This window comes from Taudactylus pleione, unplaced genomic scaffold (assembly GCF_031769625.1).
Source record: "Taudactylus pleione unplaced genomic scaffold, aTauple2 ptg000976l, whole genome shotgun sequence".
Classification (NCBI taxonomy): domain Eukaryota; kingdom Metazoa; phylum Chordata; class Amphibia; order Anura; family Myobatrachidae; genus Taudactylus; species Taudactylus pleione.
This window is the reverse complement of record NW_028285377.1, coordinates 2,093,865-2,115,684: the sequence shown is the minus strand read 5'-3', so window position 1 is coordinate 2,115,684 and position 21,820 is coordinate 2,093,865. Positions and strand designations below refer to the sequence as shown.

Genomic DNA, 21,820 nt, shown 5'->3' with positions numbered 1-21,820 from the left:
CCAGTCACACACACACACACTGCCCATGTACTATAATTCCAGTCACACACACACACTGCCCATGTACTATAATTCCAGTCACACACACACACACTGCCCATGTACTATAATTCCAGTCACACACACACACTGCCCATGTACTATAATTCCAGTCACACACACACTGCCCATGTACTATAATTTCAGTCACATACAATGCACATGTAATATAATTACAGTCACATACAATGCACATGTAATATAATTACAGTCACATACACTGCCCATGTACTATAATTACAGTCACATACAACGCACATGTAATCGTGTTCACTCTAGGACCGGCGGCAGGCACCTAGAGCAAGGGCACTTCTGAGCGCCGCAGGCACGCGCGCGTCCGAGAGGGGGCATGGCCAATGAAAAGGGGCATGTCTTTATGACACGCCCCTTTTCATCACTCTTGGGGGCGTGCCCCGGCACTTACGGACATGCCTGGCAGCCCCCAAGCGCCGCGGTGACTGAATGGATGTCAGACGATAAGGCCCCGGCTGGTGTAGTAAGGACGCGGACAATCCCTGGTCCTGACAGCAGCAGTTTCTGGTGCGTCTCTACGCTAGAAGCAAGGACTGCCGCGTGCGATTCCCCGCAAGCGAGGAATCGCCTTACCTGACATCTCCGAGCATCCGGTGCAGTCTAGGTCACAGCATTGCCGCTAGCGAATCTCAGCCACAACCCACCGAATTAATACAGACGCTTAGTGCTGCCAACTCAAGAGAACAAAGTAACATAAATCCTAAAATAAAAGCTTAGGACTGAGCAGTCCCCTGTACAAAAGGTGCGTCTGAGTCCTGCCACACCAACCAACTGAAGTCCTATGGTTAGGGGCGATGGAGGAGGACCCGGGGATTCTGGGAGCCAAAGCTATAACTGTTTGGTGCCTGGTCTCCAACCATAATAAAGTTTGGGGTGCCTAAATTACCCTAGAAATCTACTTTTTCATTAGTTTGAGGCCATTTTTTATACCCAAAAAATGACAGTAATGATTGGACTAATTAAGCCGATTGGAAACTTCCAATTGCCTAATTAGTCATTAGGGAGGCTGTCCAAGGGGTTCAGCACAGTGTTCCAACATTTTAACCTTAAAATAAAGATTTTCCTGTCCATCGTTCATCCTCAGGGAGGTGCGAATGGAAAAACGTGAATTCACCCCGACCGGTTCAGTGCGAATTGCTAATTGGATCGCAAAGTTAATTTGCTATGTGAATTCAAAGAGAAAACAGCAAGTCGCACCTAATAGGATTGACCCCTTAGTGTCTTGCAACAAAGAGCTAAGGGTAGATAATAATAAATGATAATAACTAATGACGTTTACCATGCCATACCTTCCTTTGTGTGTGTCCATGGGTCAGCGATGTAAGCCCATCACAGCGTGCCTTCCCCAGAAGATAGAAACCTGCGGAACGATAGCACAGTAATCAGTAATTATGAGGGAGGAAACATTTGTGAATAGAATGTGACACTGTTGTAGTAATCACAGAGGCCCCAGAGAGAAGCATTGCCGCTGGCAGACACGCCATGAGGCCGCACTGGGCATCCTACAACCTCACTTGCTGACCGAACGCCCTATAATACAAGGAACCAGAACATGGAGATGGGGTCATTCTTTCCTCACAGTAATGACGATTTTAGGAAATATGGTAAGAGAACGACTGAACTCTGGTTTCCCTTCACGTTCCAAGAACATTCACATCGTATTTAAAAGACTGTTTGATTATGAAACATCTTACAGCTTCCCTGCAGCACTGAGGCCCTGATTCAGAGCCGGACGCTCGCTCTGAATCAGGGCCGTCCCTCTGTATTTAACAGCGGCCTCCGGCCACTCGCAAAGCTGTGGGTGACCACCCACAGCTATAGCGAGCGGCCAAAATGATGGTCGCGATGCCCAAGAACATCGCGACCATCGGGCTAGCGACGAGACCCTTGCGGTAGGGTCTCATTGCTGCAAGCCCTGGAGTGCTTTTGGCTCTATCAGTAGCCGAGAGCACTCCCGCTGACATCACTAGTGATGTCAGTGGGGCCGGCCCCAGACGGTAGGCGTTCCCATGGGGACGCCTCTGTCTGGGCAGCCACGCCCACCAAAAGGGGGTGTGCTGTCAATCACCATCGCCAGCACGCCCCCTTTGGTGTGAGACCCATAGCGACGGCTTGGCCATCGTTATTCCGGTCTCACGCATGCGCACGACGGAACCGCCTCAGTCGTGCGCAAGCGTACATGGCCAACATCGACCCGCTTGCGAGCGCTCAGCGCTCGCGAGCGAGTCTGAATCAGGCCCTGAGTGCGGTCAAAGCAATGGCCACCGATGACTGGCATGTGGATAAGAGATTGTCCTTCTGATGTAGCTAATACCCTGCATTGTACACACACAGATCAGCATGATGAGCTGAATTGCCCCCATACACACACAATACTAAAGACCCTTTCTATAGCGCTGTAATGCATTTGTAGATGGGGTAAAGCTCCTTGAAGCTTCAGGCAACACCAAACTTTGCAGGACGTAACGTATGCGCGCACAGTTCTGGACAATGTATATTATTTTTTGTGCTTTCAGTGACACAAAGTTATTAAAACAGATTGGAACACACATCAAATGCCGTGTAATAATGCCTGTGGTTGCACAGCCTCACTGAGCAGCATGTGAGAGCCCTTCTCATATTCATATAGATTGTATTGTGCCACAGAGCAATGAATATAGAATAGAGAGTGTAATCACATCCTATTAATAGAAAATTAACACTTCAACGAACATGTGCCTACTGCTCTCTACTTCCATTCCCGTCATAGGTTTGCTTTGTATGGTGCCAGCAGGGGCCTGACGGGGCAGAGAGACTTCCCTTGGAGCTGCCCATCTACAGGGGGCAGCGACGTCACGTGGGTGACAGACGGGCATGTAGTCAGAGTTGCGTTCTGAGCGCCTGTTGGCCAAGGCTGACAGCAGCACTGGATCCAGAAAGGAGCTGGGAGCAGAGCAGAGGTGACGGGATCCCAGGATCTGGTGCAATCTAGGAGGGGGCATGAGAATGGTGCTAAGGACCAAGGTCTGACTATACCCGTGGGGAACAAAGGGGTGGAACGGCTACAGAAACTGGACCCATGCCTGCCCCATGTTGTCAGGAGCATTCTACAGAGTGATGACATTGCCCATAACAACCAATAAGCTTCCAGCTATCATTTATCGCGTGCATTCTATAAAATGCCAGCTAGAAGCTGATTGGTTGCTGTGTAACTTCTCCACTCTGAAGAATGCTGGACACATCTTGCCCTTTGTTTTCCATACTGCCCATGGTCTGCAGCCTTCAGTCTTCCTCCTCCTCACTTCGACCCGGCAAAGGGAGCCAAAACCAAGGCAGCTGCTACCTGCGGAGAAGAGAACAGTTCTGCTGCCCCGGAGATCTTCACCAGAGCTTCCAGGTAAGTAGTGTAATGCTGGGTACACACTGGCCAATATATCGGCCGTTCAACCGATTGCGTGTGCGTCAGCCAATGTGTACAGACGATGTGTCTGAACGATGTTGGTCACCGACATATTGCGTTGGCTGTGCAGCACAGCCGATGCCTAATATATCTGCACATTATGCTGTGTGTAAGGGCGGTCAGGCGACCACCGTATATTTGCTGCACAGGTCACAACCCCCAGCAAGATGGCAATGATGGTTGTTAAGTGTGGCTGCTTTACTCACTGTAGTGCGGGGCAGCCGCCGGGGCCCTCGCTATAGTGTGCGGGGCAGCCGCCGGGGCCCTCGCTATAGTGTGCGGGGCAGCCGCCGGGGCCCTCGCTATAGTGTGCGGGGCAGCCGCCGGGGCCCTCGCTATAGTGTGCGGGGCAGCCGCCGGGGCCCTCGCTATAGTGTGCGGGGCAGCCGCCGGGGCCCTCGCTATAGTGTGCGGGGCAGCCGCCGGGGCCCTCGCTATAGTGTGCGGGGCAGCCGCCGGGGCCCTCGCTATAGTGTGCGGGGCAGCCGCCGGGGCCCTCGCTATAGTGTGCGGGGCAGCTGCCGGGGCCCTCGCTATAGTGTGCGGGGCAGCCGCCGGGGCCCTCGCTATAGTGTGCGGGGCAGCCGCCGGGGCCCTCGCTATAGTGTGCGGGGCAGCCGCCGGGATGCTGACTATACTGAACAGCAGTCACCGGTATGCTCACTGTACTGTATGCCCAGCAGTCGCGCTACAGCTCATTTTTAAGGATTATTTTTCCCAGAAAGGAGTATATCATCATCAGTATTTAAACTTAATGGTATTTTGCAATAGGATATGGAAAAGTCACCAATTAAGCATGGGAGCATTGATGGTGGTTATGTGCCCCAAATGAAGAGATTATTACACAAAGACAGCAAAGCAGATAACTTATGTTTTTTTACTGTGCTCTGTCTCTGACAAATAATGTTATGGACACGAGCGCACAGCACATTTATTTATATATAATTATATGGTGTTTGGATGGTGGTGAAGCGCCGCAAAGGAGCAGATTATCACACAGACAGCGCAGCAGATAACTTCTATTTGTTTAACTGAGAAAACACAAATGTTATGAGCCCCTTGCTGGCCTTTAATATAAAGATATGGTGCTTCCAGACAACATGCCCTTACATACAATACACCTTTCCATTCCTGGTTGTCTAAGAGAGCAAACAGTTTGGGAAAAAAATAAAAAAACATGTTTGCAGTGAGTGAGAACTCTGACACTGACCCTGCTCCTCGCCTCTCACACAAGCTCCCCTTAGAAGACCCTGCTCCTCGCCTCTCACACAAGCTCCCCTTAGAAGACCCTGCTCCTCGCCTCTCACACAAGCTCCCCTTAGAAGACCCTGCTCCTCGCCTCTCACACAAGCTCCCCTTAGAAGACCCTGCTCCTCGCCTCTCACACAAGCTCCCCTTAGAAGACCCTGCTCCTCGCCTCTCACACAAGCTCCCCTTAGAAGACCCTGCTCCTCGCCTCTCACACAAGCTCCCCTTAGAAGACCCTGCTCCTCGCCTCTCACACAAGCTCCCCTTAGAAGACCCTGCTCCTCGCCTCTCACACAAGCTCCCCTTAGAAGACCCTGCTCCTCGCCTCTCACACAAGTTCACCTTAGAAGTCCCTGCTCCTCGCCTCTCACACAAGCTCCCCTTAGAAGACCCTGCTCCACTGACATCGGAAGCCGATGGTAGGTAGCCATCAATGTTCCCGATCCGATGGAAATTATGTTCTCATTGAATTGCTTGTATTTAATGGTTCCCAGCCATCGGGTGCTGCTTTCTGATGCCCATCCGATGATTTACTTTTTTTTCAGCTTTGACACCCGGAAGTAGTGTGCGCAGCTTAGCTTATGTGCGCATGCACAAACCCCTGACTGCGATTATTGCCGGTGAATAGATGTGGTTCCCAAACTGTGTGCTGTGGCACCCTGGGGTGCCTCGGGACACTTGCAGGGTGTCTCAGGTTGGTGGTCCAGCACCAAATCAAATTTATTGTCAATGTAATGTAAATATGTGGACAAAAAGAAGCGCAAACCTGTCCCCACCACATAACTGAGCCGAAGGATGACCGATCAGCACAATTTACTTCACTTCAATTACAAACTTTCGGCTAAGGAGGGCTGTGAGAACAATGGGGGGGGGGGGAGGGGGAGGCAGCACCCTCAGGTGTGTACGGGGGGAGGGGGAGGCAGCACCCTCAGGTGTGTACGGGGGGGGGGGGGGGGAGGGGGAGGCAGCACCCTCAGGTGTGTACGGGGGGGGGGGGAGGGGGAGGCAGCACCCTCAGGTGTGTACGGGGGGGGGGGGGGGAGGGGGAGGCAGCACCCTCAGGTGTGTACGGGGGGGGGGGGGGGAGGGGGAGGCAGCACCCTCAGGTGTGTACGGGGGGGGGGGAGGGGGAGGCAGCACCCTCAGGTGTACGGGGGGGGGGGAGGGGGAGGCAGCACCCTCAGGTGTGTACAGGGGGGGGGGGGAGGGGGAGGCAGCACCCTCAGGTGTGTACAGGGGGGGGGGAGGGGGAGGGGGAGGCAGCACCCTCAGGTGTGTACAGGGGGGGGGGAGGGGGGGGGGGGAGGCAGCACCCTCAGGTGTGTACGGGGGGGGAGGGGGAGGGGGAGGGGGAGGCAGCACCCTCAGGTGTGTACAGGGGGGGGGGGGGAGGCAGCACCCTCAGGTGTGTACAGGGGGGGGGGGGGAGGGGGAGGCAGCACCCTCAGGTGTGTACAGGGGGAGGGGGGGGTAGGGGAAGGCAGCACCCTCAGGTGTGTACCAGGGGGGGGGAGGGGGGAGGCAGCACCCTCAGGTGTGTACAGGGGGGAGGAGGGGAGAGGAGGGGGGAGGGGGGGGGAGGAGGGGGGAGGGGGAGGGGGAGGCAGCACCCTCAGGTGTGTACAGAGGGGGGGGGGCGGCAGCACCCTCAGGTGTGTACAGGGGGGGGGTGAGGGGGAGGCAGGCACCCCTCAGGTGTGTACAGGGGGGGGGGAGCACCCTCAGGTGTGTACAGGGGGGGGGAGGGGGAGGCAGCACCCTCAGGTGTGTACAGGGGGGGGGGAGGGGGAGGCAGCATCCTCTGGTGTGTACAGGGGGGGGGGGAGGGGGAGGCAGCACCCTCAGGTGTGTACAGGGGGGGGGGGGGGAGGGAGCACCCTCAGGTGTGTACAGGGGGAGGGGGGGAGGGGGAGGCAGCACTCTCAGGTGTGTACAGGGGGGGGGGGGAGGCAGCACCCTCAGGTGTGTACGGGGGGGGGGGGGGGAGGCAGCAACCTCAGGTGTGTACGGGGGGGGGGGGGAGGGGGAGGCAGCACCCTCAAGTGTGTACAGGGGGGGGGGGAGGCAGCACCCTCAAGTGTGTACAGGGGGGGGGGGGGGGGGGAGGGGGAGGCAGCACCCTCAAGTGTGTACAGGGGGGGGGGGGGGAGGGGGAGGCAGCACCCTCAAGTGTGTACAGGGGGGGGGGGAGGGGGAGGCAGCACCCTCAAGTGTGTACAGGGGGGGGGGGGGAGGCAGCACCCTCAAGTGTGTACAGGGGGGGGGGGGGGAAGGCAGCACCCTCAGGTGTGTACAGGGGGGGGGGGGAGGCAGCACCCTCAGGTGTGTACAGAGGGGGGGGGAGGCAGCACCCTCAGGTGTGTACAGGGGGGGGGGAGGGGGAGGCAGCACCCTCAGGTGTGTACAGGGGGGGGGAGGGGGAGGCAGCATCCTCAGGTGTGTACAGGGGGGGGGGGAGGGGGAGGCAGCACCCTCAGGTGTGTACAGGGGGGGGGGAGGGGGAGGCAGCACCCTCAGGTGTGTACAGGGGGGGGGAGGGGGAGGCAGCACCCTCAGGTGTGTACAGGGGGGGGGGGGGGAGGGAGCACCCTCAGGTGTGTACAGGGGGAGGGGGGGAGGGGGGGAGGGGGGGAGGGGGGGGGGAGGCAGCACTCTCAGGTGTGTACAGGGGGGGGGGGGAGGCAGCACCCTCAGGTGTGTACAGGGGGGGGGAGGGGGAGGCAGCACCCTCAGGTGTGTACAGGGGGGGGGGGGGGAGGGGGAGGCAGCACCCTCAAGTGTGTACAGGGGGGGGGGGAGGCAGCACCCTCAAGTGTGTACAGGGGGGGGGGGAGGGGGAGGCAGCACCCTCAAGTGTGTACAGGGGGGGGGGGAGGGGGAGGTAGCACCCTCAGGTGTGTACAGGGGGAGGGGGGGAGGGGGGGAGGGGGAGGCAGCACTCTCAGGTGTGTACAGGGGGGGGGGGGAGGCAGCACCCTCAGGTGTGTACAGGGGGGGGGAGGGGGAGGCAGCACCCTCAGGTGTGTACAGGGGGGGGGGGGGGAGGGGGAGGCAGCACCCTCAAGTGTGTACAGGGGGGGGGGGGGGAGGGGGAGGCAGCACCCTCAAGTGTGTACAGGGGGGGGGGGAGGCAGCACCCTCAAGTGTGTACAGGGGGGGGGGGGGAGGGGGAGGCAGCACCCTCAAGTGTGTACAGGGGGGGGGGGAGGGGGAGGCAGCACCCTCAAGTGTGTACAGGGGGGGGGGGGGGGAGGCAGCACCCTCAGGTGTGTACAGGGGGGGGGGGGGGGAGGGGGAGGCAGCACCCTCAGGTGTGTACAGGGGGGGGAGGGGGAGGCAGCACCCTCAGGTGTGTACAGGGGGGGGGAGGGGGAGGCAGCACCCTCAGGTGTGTACAGGGGGGGGAGGGGGAGGCAGCACCCTCAGGTGTGTACAGGGGGGAGGGGGAGGCAGCACCCTCAGGTGTGTACAGGGGGGAGGGGGAGGCAGCACAAGGGGCTCTGTGGGATGACAGGTGCCCGGAAACCCCTCTGCAGACCAGGTACAGACAGAATGGCAGCGTGGCCTCTAGCACTGACTGCAGGACGCAGAGCAGAGTATGTAGCCTGGGATAGAAATCTCCCGCCGGCTACCCAGAGCCAAACATACCGGGAGCGATATCCCAGGGGAGGCCGCGGCTCCCCGCACTCCCCAATCTTCCAGCGCAGCCTTACCTGACAGGAATCCCGGCTGTCTCCCTTCTGCTGCCTGAGTGACTGACAGCAGCCTGTCCGGGGTCAGCTGATCGGAGGGGAGGGGCCGGAGAGGATCTCATCTGTCACTGGCTGCACTAGGTCCGGGCGGGGCTGCTGAGCGTTCCCGGAAGTGCGTCATTAGGCGTAAGCAGATGAACGGAAGCCGGAGAGGGACTTGCTGCACGCAACGAGAATCGCGGAAGTGGAAAGGTATAATTGCCCTTTAGTTTCGGTACCTGGAAGTGACGTAAGTGAGGGCGGATGTGCTGTTCCCTGCCCTGCCCACACAGTCCATCCAAGAAAAAAAAAGAACGATGTTCGCTCGCCGCAAGATTATATTCCCGCGCTATGCCCACGTGATAGTAGGGAATGACGTAGGACAGTACAGAAGCTGAAGGGGAATATACCTTACAGGGAATTGGCTGCTGCTGCTGCTCAGTGACAAGAGGGTGGTTATTTGTACAGATACTGAAGGGGATCTGTCCACTTCCCTGTGCTATAGATGCTCCATCCATACATACACACATACAGTATATACACATACATACATATATATATATACACATACACATACAGTATATACACATACAGTATATACACATACATACAGTATATACACATACATACATACACATACACATACAGTATATACACATACAGTATATACACATACATACAGTATATACACATACATACATACACATACAGTATATACACATACATACATATACACATACACATACAGTATATACACATACAGTATATACACATACATACAGTATATACACATACATACATACACATACAGTATATACATATACATACATACACATACATACAGTATATACACATACATACATATACAGTATATACACATACATACATACACATATACAGTATATACACATACAGATATACATACACACACATACAGTATATACACATACATACATATATATATATATACACATACAGTATATACACATACATACATACACATACAGTATATACACATACAGTATATACACATACATACAGTATATACACATACATACATACACATACAGTATATACATATACATACATACACATACATACAGTATATACACATACATACATATACAGTATATACACATACATACATACACATATACAGTATATACACATACAGATATACATACACACACATACAGTATATACACATACATACAGATATACATACACACACATACAGTATATACACATACATACAGATATACATACACATATATATATATATATACATACACACATATATATACATACACACACATACAGTATATACACATACATACATATACAGTATATACACATACAGATATACATACACACACATACAGTATATATACATACATACAGATATACATACACACATATATACACATACACACATATATACACATACACACATATATATACATACACATATATATATATATATATACATACACACATATATACACATACACACATATACACATACACACATATATATATATACATATACACATACACACATATATATATATATACATACACACATATATACACACATATATATATATATACATACACACATATATACACATACACACATATATATACATACACACATATATATACATACACACATATATACACATACACACACATATATATATATATATATATACATACACACATATATACACATATATATATATATATATACATACACACATATACACATACACACATATATACACATACACACATATATATATATATATACATACACACATATATACACATACACACATATATATATACATACACACATATATATACATACACACATATATACACATACACACATATATATACATACACACATATATACACATACACACATATATACATACACACATATATACACATACAGATATATATACACATACATACAGATATACATATATATATATACATACACACATATATACACATACAGATATATATACACATACATACAGATATACATACACATATATACTGACATTTACACTCCAAATAAGCAGAGGAAAACCTTTGATGAGCTATCAGACTTCATGACTGCAGGACACATCTGCTGGTCTCTGAGCAGAATCACCTTTTTGTTTATGACACTTTGGAATATGGTCCAGGCAAGCTTAATGTTACATGTGCCAGAAATGGATAAAAGGGATATATATATATTAAACCATTATACATACTCTGATGCACATAAACATATATGCATACACATAGACGCTCACATGTGTACTTGCATACATATGAACATTACACGGATGCATATGTATAGAATGGTTCACATTCACTATGGTTAATAATCAGAGTTATTGAAGGAATTGTGAGATAATGATTAAGATGTAATATGTACTTAAATGAGATCCGAGTTTTGGAATACAGTGGATAGGTCGTGTTTGGTATTATACTAAATCCCTCTTTATTCGCAGATCTCTGGTTCTATCGGCAAGGAGATCACATCATGCGTCCGCTAGTTATGGATCATAGGGAGTTATTGGTTAGCATGTTACCATTTTGTATGAAGTGTCTGTAGCCAGTTTAACTAGTTCTTCAGCATGAAGACTACACAAAGAAGCTGCTGGAGAGCTGAGACATAACCCTAATGACGCCATATGAACTCCGGGCCTGATTCAGAGCCGGACGATATTTGCGCTCGCTTGTTCAGAAAAAGGGGCCGGATATTTAAATTGAGCGCTCACTCTTTGCTGTCTATTGACGCCTCTATGTCTGAGCGAACGAAACATGCGCTCGCTATTTTGTAAAGACGCCCCTTGGCCGTTCGCATCATACGTCATCTCCGCTATTTATTAGATTAATCGAGTACATCGAAATGCGTCTGAACTGCTCGCAGTGCTTGTGGTAGCATTTTCCTACCGCAATCATGCGAACAGCTCAGGCTAAGAGACAACCAAGTGACGTGGCCGAAGACGCTCCCTTACTAATTATGCACACTCATTAAACGCCCGTTTTGACCGATTGGCACGCCTGCGTTCGGATCTCCACTCCCCGTTTTCAAGCACCTTCCCCTGTTACCACCCACATACGCCTCATTTTGTCACTCAAATTAGCAGGCCCTCGGTGTTTTGCGAGTGCACGATTTCCGACCGCAATGACTGGTTGGCGCATGCGCATTACGACCCATGTGCAGATGTGCGAACATTGCTCGGAGCGACAGAGCGGCCGCTTACGAGCGGCTCTGAATCAGGCCCTCCATTTCTTTGGGTGACGGTGACCGCAGGGTTCAGGATTAAAATACTGAATACTGGGACCAGTAGCGCAAAGCGTATGTATTGGCTGTACTATATATATATATATGCTTTTTATTCTAATTGTTAAAGCTTTCCCTGTTTACATAAATAACCTTTCTACTTCAGGGTCCATAGGGGGTCCACAGGGTTGACCTTGGGGTATAGGTTGGGAACCAAATCCGGGCACCACGCAGTTAAAGCTTTTAGCTCCCAGGATGCACTTGGGTCCACTCTCCCTATAACCCCACCCCCCAGCCAGAGGCACCTCAGTTTAAGTTGGTGCCCGGCCGGAGTCGGGTCACCGTTACTGCAGGGGGGCTGCTTAGCAGCCCCTAAGCTTAAAAAAGTTTTATTTTATTATTTTTTACTACTCTTCAGAGCGGCAGCATCAGACTGTCCAATGGACGTCTGAGCTGCCGCTCCTACACCCCGCCGGCGCTGCGACGCCAGTACAGATCTGGGGATCGCAGCGGGACCCCAGAGTCTGTACTAGCCGGGCTCTGGAGGAATCCCTGGGCTGCTGCCGGATCGACGGGGACAGGTAAGTCGCGTGGGTCACCGCTTGCGGTGATCCACGTGTGAATATGCAGCCTTATGCCTCCGGTCTCTGGGGACAGACCGGAGGCGCTAGCGGTGGCGGCGGGCTCCCCCTCCATGGAGGCATACCCCGCGTGTCCACAGCCCACCAGGGATTATAGCGGGAGCCGGCATCCCGGGGGGTTAATTGCTAGCCAGGGGAGGAAGCCTTCCCTGTCTAGCGGCTCCTCAGCTCAGCGCGCCTTTCAATAATACAGTCTGGCGTCGCTGAGCTGCTTCCTCCGCGGGCCACGCTTCTTCTGAGGTCTCCAGTGGCCATTTTCTCTCTGTGGTGCTGCAGAACTCTTAGGATGACAGTGAGCCCAGTACCCCTGCGTACCTGGCCATTGTGGGTGAGTGTACACAGCGCTGTAGCCTTCCCAGACACTGAATCTGGGCAGTTGAATGTAGCGACATTGTGCAGTATATTATATGTCATGCTTATGTATGTATATATATTTTTCTGCATTGTATGTGACTTATGCTAGTGCTGACTGTCTGCTTTTTCTCTCACCTGTCAGTGTATATCTATCCCTTTTCTTTATCTGCCCTAATACAGGTGTACCTGGGGTGGTTCTGAGACCTCACATATATATACTTGTTAATATCTGTGAGGTTTGTCACATACTGTTGCGTGCTGCACGTTGCCATATTTTAGATGGAACTGTGAGTTGCATACGCTGATAATGGGTCCCTGCAGCTAATCTTAGCGTCAGTCAGGACCGGTATGGCGCTGCTTAATATTTCCGTCAAGATAGTCAGATATATCTGACCAGGAGATTGCACACGATACTGCACCCATTATTGCTATCCTGCAAGTCATAGCCTGCAGGAATTAGTGCGGAGGATTTTAACTCAGAAAGGTTTATGTATGCGGCACCATCTGGTGCGGGGCCCCTTGCACGACTCCCTTAAAGGGCGGTTTATATCTCAGGATCCTCTCCTTTGAGGATCGCCGGGCGGGCCCCATTGTCGTCACTCACTTGGAGTTACTTCACCATACTGCCCTTTTGAACTCTGGGTATCTCGCAATTTCTTGCAATTTACCCCTGTGCAACAGACTGTCGCTCCCCGCCGGGGTTTTTCACAGTACATGAATTACCTCCGATACCACATCGGTCTGTCATTCCCCTTGCAGGGATTACCACAACGGCCACCCTGGTGGATGTCGTTTTATACGAAATACTAAATGGCGTGATATACGCCCTGTGGTTACTGCCCAGTGGCTCTGCCGTGAACTGGATGGTATATTCGGCTCTTTCCCTCTCACATGGGGGGAGCCGATTTCAAGTATTATTATCCCTGCTTTGGGGCTGGTAGCCAGGTTCATTCTGGATATAGAGAATGTCGATCCTGCACCTGTATCATACATCTCCCGTTTTCTGCCCAGCGGGTGGATCTCATAGCGGGAGTCTGGCTGTCGCCAGATACGAGGAGTCACAAAGGCCTCCTGTTTCCCATTCCCTGAGGGTCTTCACAAGTAATGGAAATCCCCTTCTGGGATGGATTTGTATGTTAATCATCGGGTTACAGGCATTAATATGCCTCCCATCCCGGCCTGGACGGATTTTACGGATCCGTAGGTGGTAACTTTGCCTGAAATCTATGTACTCATTTTCAGGGCCTGTTGCCCGTCCTACCATGGCCATCGCATGGTGATGCTTTTGTGACGTTTTTCCCCTCCAACACGTCTGAGGTTCAAATATCTTTTGCCGCTCACATAAAATATGCAGTGGTCATATGTGGGATTACCTCATGGGATGCCGGTCTTCTAACTTTCAGGGTTTCGCCGGCATCTGTATCCGCCGCAGTACCCTATGGCTGCATTATGGGAAAGCAGAGGTGCAGACTCCTTCCATGGGGAAGATCTTGTTTGGTCCTGACCTTGACAAGATCGTTGCATCATTGGCAGTATCACTAATGGGGAGATACCGTCTTTAGCTACTCCCACTACATTCGGACTAACTCTGTTAAGTCTTTTTGTCCTCAGGGTCAGCCTAAAGGCCTGTTTTTTCCTAGGCTGTCGGCCTCCATGGGGGCCACCATATCCAGTACCGAGCAGTCCTGGACTTCCGGACGACCCTGTTTCTACACCTGAGGATATACCCTCAGCCTGACGGGACAGGTCTACATCTGGGGAATTTCCAGAGTGAGGTACTGATTCTCAACGGCCTCTCATTGCTCAGGCAGCCTCCTCACAGGCATTGTTACACAGGCCCTTCTTCAGACCTGATCAGGGCCTTACAATCCCAGAAAGCTATACAGTCTTTGTGGTAAGCAGAGCTATTTCGGCCAACCTCACTATCTCAGTGAGGGACTGGTTGTTCTACTTTCTTTCTGGGGCAGTGACCGACTGGTCCTCATTTGCCTATACTCTGTCTCAAATCCCTGAATCAGATTCCAACGGTGCCTGGACTCAGGTGGAATCGTCCATGCTCCATCATCCGATGTTTGGAACCTGGGGATTTTATGGTATATCTGAGTATTCAGGATACGTACCTACGGGTACGTACAGAGCCCTCTCATCAGCATGGGTTCAGGTTTGCTGTGCCACAGCAACACTTGTAAGTTTCGGGCTCTGCCTTTTGGGACTGTCCTCAACTCCACCGGGGTTTACCAGCCTTATGGATTTTCTGACAGTTCACCTGTTCAGGGTATCCGAATGCTCCTTTCTCTGGACGGTCTCCTGCTTTTAGCAGGATCACCAAGGTACTTTACCGCCAGGTCAGGATAACCGTGGCTTCTTCTCGGCACAGATAATTAGTCAACGGAGAAAAAGTCCTCCCTGCATCCCTCACAGGGTTTTCTTCATCTGGGAGCACTGCTGGATTCTCAGACTCTGAGAATTTTTCTGGCGTAAGACAAGATCTCCACTCTTCAACTTGGAGTGTGCGGATATCTACGCAGTCGACATATGTCATTACTCTTTGTGATGCGCGGTCTACCAGAGTGTCTACCTTTTGGTAGGGTGGAATGTGCTCAGTTCCATTCCAGGCCTTGCCATAATTGACTCCCCTCCAGATGGATCGAGTTCGAACGATGATACTTTCTCCGGAGGCGAGTTGGTCTCTGTCCGGGTGGCTATGGCCATCTCGTCCAGGGTGTTCTTTGCTACAGACAGTGTCTGGTCCGCAATCGTTTCGGGGCAGTTGGACGTCTGTCGTTTCTGCCCTGCCACTTAACTTGTTGATACTTTAGGCTGTCTTGGACCTTCACTCTGGCCTAACCCATATGTCACGGTAAACCTGAATAGGTTCAGTCCGACAGTGTCACAACAGTGACTTCCATCTAGGCAACACTGGTAGTTGGGTGGCAATGTCAGGTATGTCATCCATTCTGACATAGTCCAAGGGTCTTCTCCTGGCCAACTCTGCAGTGTTTATTCCCGGAGCTCTCCATTGGGAAGCGGGCTTCCTCAGTCGTCGCGACATGCATCCCGGGGACTAGTCTCTTCTCCAAGAGAGGTTTCAACTCCTGGTGAGCAGAGGGGGCCTCCCTGAGGGGATTGATCCTCATGGCCTTCTGACTTGATCACACATTACCGGTGTTACAGTCCAGCTCTAGGAGTACTGAAGCTACCTTCAGTGACTCTTTGTCAGTGAAGTGGTCCTTCCACTTTGTGTACCTGTGTCCTCCGGTCTCCCTTCTTCCTCGAGGTCTTCGGAAGTTTAATTCGAGACGGAGGGGCTTTCCTTCTGGGGGCTCCAGTTCGTCCCAGACATCACTGGTACTAAGATTTTCGGAGTCTCCTCATCGATACTCCGTTCCTACTGCTTCACTATCTGGACCTGTTGTCTCAGGGTCCTTGTTTTTCCCTGGACCTGGATCGTTGGTCTTTGACTGCGCCCCTACTGTGGTCCTAGGGCTTCCCTGGCTCTGTCTTCATTGAGATGTTTAGAGCAGATAGGCCAGACTTTGCTGGGATCTGCCACGGACTGTGGCATACATAATTCTTATGGTATCGTACCTGTCGATACGATCCTCCGGTGTCCAGGATTTCCAGATATTCTGGCATTCCTTCCGGCTGGCTTGGGTTTCACCCTTGGCCTGGCCTTCCTGACAGTGCGGATCTCTACACTGTCGGTATGGTTAAGATATGGAATTGCTCCGCTCTGGTATCCAGTTCATCCTTTGGAGTGTTTTCTGGATTATGCCTCCACTTGTCCTCCCTAGGGAGTCCTGGGGAGTTAGTAGTGGTTCTTTGTTCCCTCCGGGGACAGTCAATGGAACCGCTGGTTGTGATAGCCATTACATGGTCTATTGTTTAAGCTCTCTCTCTCTCTCTCAGGGTGTTTAAATCAACCAGGAGAGTGTCTGAATTGGGAGCGTTCTCATGTGGCTCCCTCTTCTGGAGGGCATCATGTCAGGGTGTGAGTTGCTCTCGCCCTGTATTTCTTCTTAGAGTGGTTTTTAGGTTCCATATTATTCTGGAACTTATGGTACGGCCATTCAGTCCCCAGTCTTCTCGGCTGGTGTGGCCTCATTGACTGTGGTCCGGCCTCTTTGGCTTTATATGATCCGTTCAAGTTCCTTATGGTAATCGGACTCCTTATTGGTGGTCTGCGGTTTCTGGTTTTCACAGGAAACGATGGCCGGCCTATAATGAAATGTTGGCTGGATGGCCTCGTATGTCTTCCTCAGGGGCCTACCCATGGGTAGGCATGTCTGTCGTTGAGGCTTGTTTTTTCTCGGGCCATGTAACCCTCGTGGGCGGCTCGTTGTGGCGCCTCGGCTGTTTTGCCTTACTAGGTGTCCACGTGGTCTTCTGTCCATACCTTTTTAAGGTTCTAGGCATTGGTTTCCTTTGCCTCTCAGGATGCTTCCTTTTTGGCGACGGATTCTCCTCTCAGCACAGGAGCGTCCCCACCCTTGGTTGAACTGCTTTGGGACATCCCCAAGGTCAACCCTGTGGACCCCCTATGGACCCTGAAGTAGAAAACAAGAGATATGGTAAGAACTTACCTTTGTTATCTCTGTTTCTACGAAGTCCATAGGGTCCACAGGGCGCCCACCCTGACGCACCTGGCTTCATATGGGCTGTGTTACTGGTCACCGGTTTCCCGTCTCCTTTTCTGTGAGTATGGTTCTAGAGTGTTCCAGTTTTCTCTCTCTTTTTCTCTCCTCCTCCGGCCTTTGGCTACTTACAAACTGAGGTGCCTCTGGCTGGGGGGTGGGGTTATAGGGAGAGTGGACCCAAGTGCATCCTGGGAGCTAAAAGCTTTAACTGCGTGGTGCCCGGATTTGGTTCCCAACCTATACCCCAAGGTCAACCCTGTGGACCCTATGGACTTCGTAGAAACAGAGATAACAAAGGTAAGTTCTTACCATATCTATTGTTTTTGTGCTTTGGAACCACACAATTGGATTGGAAAGCAATTCTTTCTTAAGCGACTAGCAGTGCTAAATAGCGACAAATAGGTATCAATAATATATATACATACACATATACAGTATATACATATACTGTTCGCTCCAGCGGCAAGCAAGGCGCCGGAGCTAGAGAGGGCACTTTAGTGCGCACGCCCAAAAAGGGGGCATGTCTATAAGACGCGTCCCCTTCTCGTCACTCTTGGGGGCGTGCCCGTCACTTACGGACACGCCGGGACAGAAGAGATGCCGGTTGCATGCGCCCGGCGTCTATTCTCCTGCGGTGACCAGGTCACCGCACATTTCTCCACCCGTGGAACACTGCGACCTGCGGGTGAAGACGGCAACTGCAGGCTGTGAGGGCAGGGCGCTTTTTGCCCTCCAGAAGGAAGGCAGGGTGCCCCGCTAAAACAGCCTAGCGGGAACGCTATACATACACATATACAGTATATACATACATATACATTGTGATAAGGTTGGGGTAGCGGGTCCCTCTCCTGGGGTAGATGATACCACCTTACACACATCAGCCAGGAACCAGCACTCCAGTCGTGGATTTTCGTGCAAGCTGGACGGTGCCAGTTTTTATTGTGCAATTTCAACAATCAAATAAACAAAACATAAAATATACCCTAGCCCGGCTGGGCACTAACTAGACAGCAAGTTCCCTATCTAACAGAAGACTAAACAAAATCCCCATCCACAGTACCGCCTGGTTTACAGCCTACAGTGTCTCAGAGCAAGCTAACCTGTGGCCTGCTCTCCCAAGTATGAGACACTCAGCTACAACTGAATACAGCTTAAATCAGCCAGTTCCAGGTGTAAGCCCTAATGAGCCTGCTACCAGGCTGAAAGGCCCAAAACCTGGAGTGGCCTGTGGATTGAGCCCTCCCTCTCCTCACATCCACACCCCCAGGACCCAAACCGGCTTTTCCAAAAGTCAAGACTCTGGTCTGTTTACAAAACAGACTTCTGGGGATTTTTAGAACACATAGGCCAAAAACCTAGGACAAACATACCTGCCATCGACCACTTTACCAGTGCTTCTATCACAACATACATACACAGCATATAAATACGTACACACACATACATATACAGTATATACATACATACACACATGTACAGTATATACATACACACACACATCTACAGTATATACATACACATATGCAGTATATGCATACATATACAGCCTACAGTATATACATACATTCACATATACATACATACACATATTCCGTATATACATACATACACATCATTACTGACTCACAACACTGAGGTCGTTGGTTTGATTCCCACTATGGCCCTAACTGTGTGGAGTTTGTATATTCTCCCTGTGCTTGTGTGGGTTTCCTCCGGGTGCTCCGGTTTCCTCCTTCCTACCTTTGGGCCGTGTAGCAGCCTTGAGGGCTGAGAACCCTTGGCTGAATGTCACTGTTGTGTGACTTGTGCCCAGGGCCAGATTAACAATGGGGTGGATGGAGCTACAGCTCCAGGCCTCCAGATAAAAATAGGCCTATCAACATGACAGCATGATTACCAGCTGCCTAACTAGCCATAAATTTTAAGTATTTAAATAGTTTTTTTAGTCCCCCGCCCAAAAAATAAATTATGCAATTTTTCCATTTCTATGTAGTTAGGGAGTTATAGTGATCATAGTGTAGGGGGTGAACACACTCATGCAGCACAGATCACAGCTCTTCCCCTTCTCAGTATAGGCCTTTGAAGATTTTCAGCTCCAGGCCCATGTGGGCCTTAATCCGACCCTGCTTGTGTCGCCGGGTTGACACAACAAGCAGCAGTTGGTTCAGAATTTTCTTTAAAACAAATGAAACAGGCAGCAGGAGATGCTGTCTGTGGCCATTACAATTTCTGGACATTCATAAACCATAACATTAAAATGTCAGACAGCAATGCCCCAATCAGCACATAATGGAAAGGAAAGATGTGCAAGATGGAATTGTCCTTGGGCCCTTACACCCACCCTTATGTTGTATATATGAAACAGGACATTCACAGTTTAACAAACCAATCACTTAAGCGACAGGGACTGCCACTTGTGGCTGAAATGATTGGTTTCTTTGGACCCCCCACAAACAAGCTGCCAATGTGCAGTGGACATTGCTGACAATGATCCCATACACAAACTGGCTTTACAATACATTAGATGTCATCATCAGTGTGTGCATCCTCCTCTTCTTCACACACTCTTAATTAGTCCCCACTGGAATCCACCATTACAGACGCTTTTGAATTTTTTGGACGTAAGTGCTGGTAAAGGTCTTCCTCATGGAATTTGTAATTCATTTTGATGAACTTCATCTTTTCCACATTTTGGGGAAGTAATCTCCTATGACGATCACTGATAAGTTGAAAGCGCTTAAAACTCTTTCAGAGTATACGCTGGAGGGTGGGCAGCAAAGCCAGTTTGTGTAAGAGATTCCAAATTGCCTTTTTCCTGCCAGTAGTGAAATGGGCTGTCTGACATGCCTATTTGGATGCTATCCCTAAAATAATCATCCACTATTCTCTGAATGGTGACCGTATCAGACAAAGTCATGGTAGGCATGTCACTCATTGTAGGCAGTTCTTTCAGACCCAACCAGATGTCATTAGGTTTTGCTGACTGATCTGCATCACCACCAGTAGTGGGTCTCTTAGGAAAATTTAGTTTTTTCCTGGCAGCTGTAGAAACTGAAGGAGGAGATGCTGCCATGTCACATTCCGCTTGAGCTGACAATTTTTTCACCACCAGCTCTTTGCATCTTTTGAGATTTATGTCCATCGGAAAGAAAGACTCAAGATATGACTTAAACCTAGGATCAAGTATGGTCGCCAAAATATAGCGATCTGATTTCAAGAGATTGACGACCCTTGGATCCTGACAAAGCGAACAAAGGGCTTGATCTACAAGTCCGACATACTTAGCGGAATCACTCAGTTTCAGCTCCTCCTTCACTTTCTCCAGCTGCTTTTGCAAAAGTCTGATTAGGGGAATGACCTGACTCAAGCTGGCAGTGTTTAAACTAACTTCACATGTGGCAAGTTCAAAGGGTTTGAGAACCTTGTGTTAGGATCTGCGGTTTGCAGATCATCTTGGTGGCAGTTCCCAGTCATAGTTGTTATTGGGATACTACATCATGTCCTGTCCTTGTTCTGGCTTTTTGCAGATAGCTGGAAATCCTGTCTTGTCTGTGTTTAGATCTTAGCCTGTCATTCATGTCTGTCTGTGTGTTTTGTATCATGTGCTCACTAATTACTAGCTGTGTGCAGAGCAGGTGCACACATGCCTTGATTAGGAAGGGCTCTGTCCAGGAATTAGTTCTGATTGGACCCTGCTTCCTTTAAGTTACAGCCAGCCCTTCACTCCATGCCGGTTATATTATCTGATGTCCGGAGTATGTTTGTTCTGTGCTCAGAAGTCTGAGTCCTAACATAGTTCTGCTGTTCCAGTACCAGTGCCTATCTGTCTGACCTGGATTTGTCTGTGTGTCATCCAGCCTGCATTCCTGCCGTGTCTGAGTGCTCCCGTTTGCCATATGGTTCCTGCATCTCAGCCTGCTAGACCATATAACAGCTCTTTCTGCTGGGGACAAGCAGGACATGCTGGGTCAGCCGGGGGATAAGCAGGACATGCTGTGTCAGCCAGGGGATAAGCAGGACTTGCTGGGTCAGCCGGGGGATAAGCAGGACATGCTGGGTCAGCCGGGGGATAAGCAGGACATGCTGGGTCAGCCGGGGGATAAGCAGGACATGCTGGGTCAGGCGGGGGATAAGCAGGACATGCTGGTTCAGCCGGGGGATAAGCAGGACATGCTGGGTCAGCAGGGGGATAAGTACTACATGCTACGTCAGTGTTCACAGGCTTAAATTTAAAATACAAATACACAACTTCCGGTGGGCGGGGCATCAAGCATGGCCGCCTTTTAGTCTTGCTCCTGCAGGGGACATATACTATAATCCACGATTTTGAGGGTTCATAGGATTCTCACACCTGATATATCTGTTAGCTGGACAGTGGGTGATCTGATTGAGACCTATATTGTCTC

General features: G+C 50.7%; 1 protein-coding gene across 4 annotated transcripts in view; it reads right to left on the bottom strand.

Moving 5' to 3' along the window:
- ALS2 (alsin Rho guanine nucleotide exchange factor ALS2) overlaps positions 1–8,712 on the bottom strand; it is a 212,120-nt gene extending 203,408 nt beyond the window's left edge. The window contains exons 1-2 of one of the 4 annotated variants that reach the window (XM_088460710.1): positions 8,473–8,712; positions 1,362–1,432 (exon numbers count right to left, since the gene is read on the bottom strand). In XM_088460710.1, the coding sequence (XP_088316836.1) occupies positions 1,362–1,381 (20 nt within the window). In that variant the 5' untranslated portion in view covers positions 1,382–1,432; positions 8,473–8,712. Of the gene's footprint in view, positions 1–1,351; positions 1,433–8,472 lie in introns of those variants that run through there. The other 3 variants (XM_088460709.1, XM_088460712.1, XM_088460711.1) reach the window with 3 other exon arrangements.
- Positions 8,713–21,820: the final 13,108 nt, after the last annotated feature.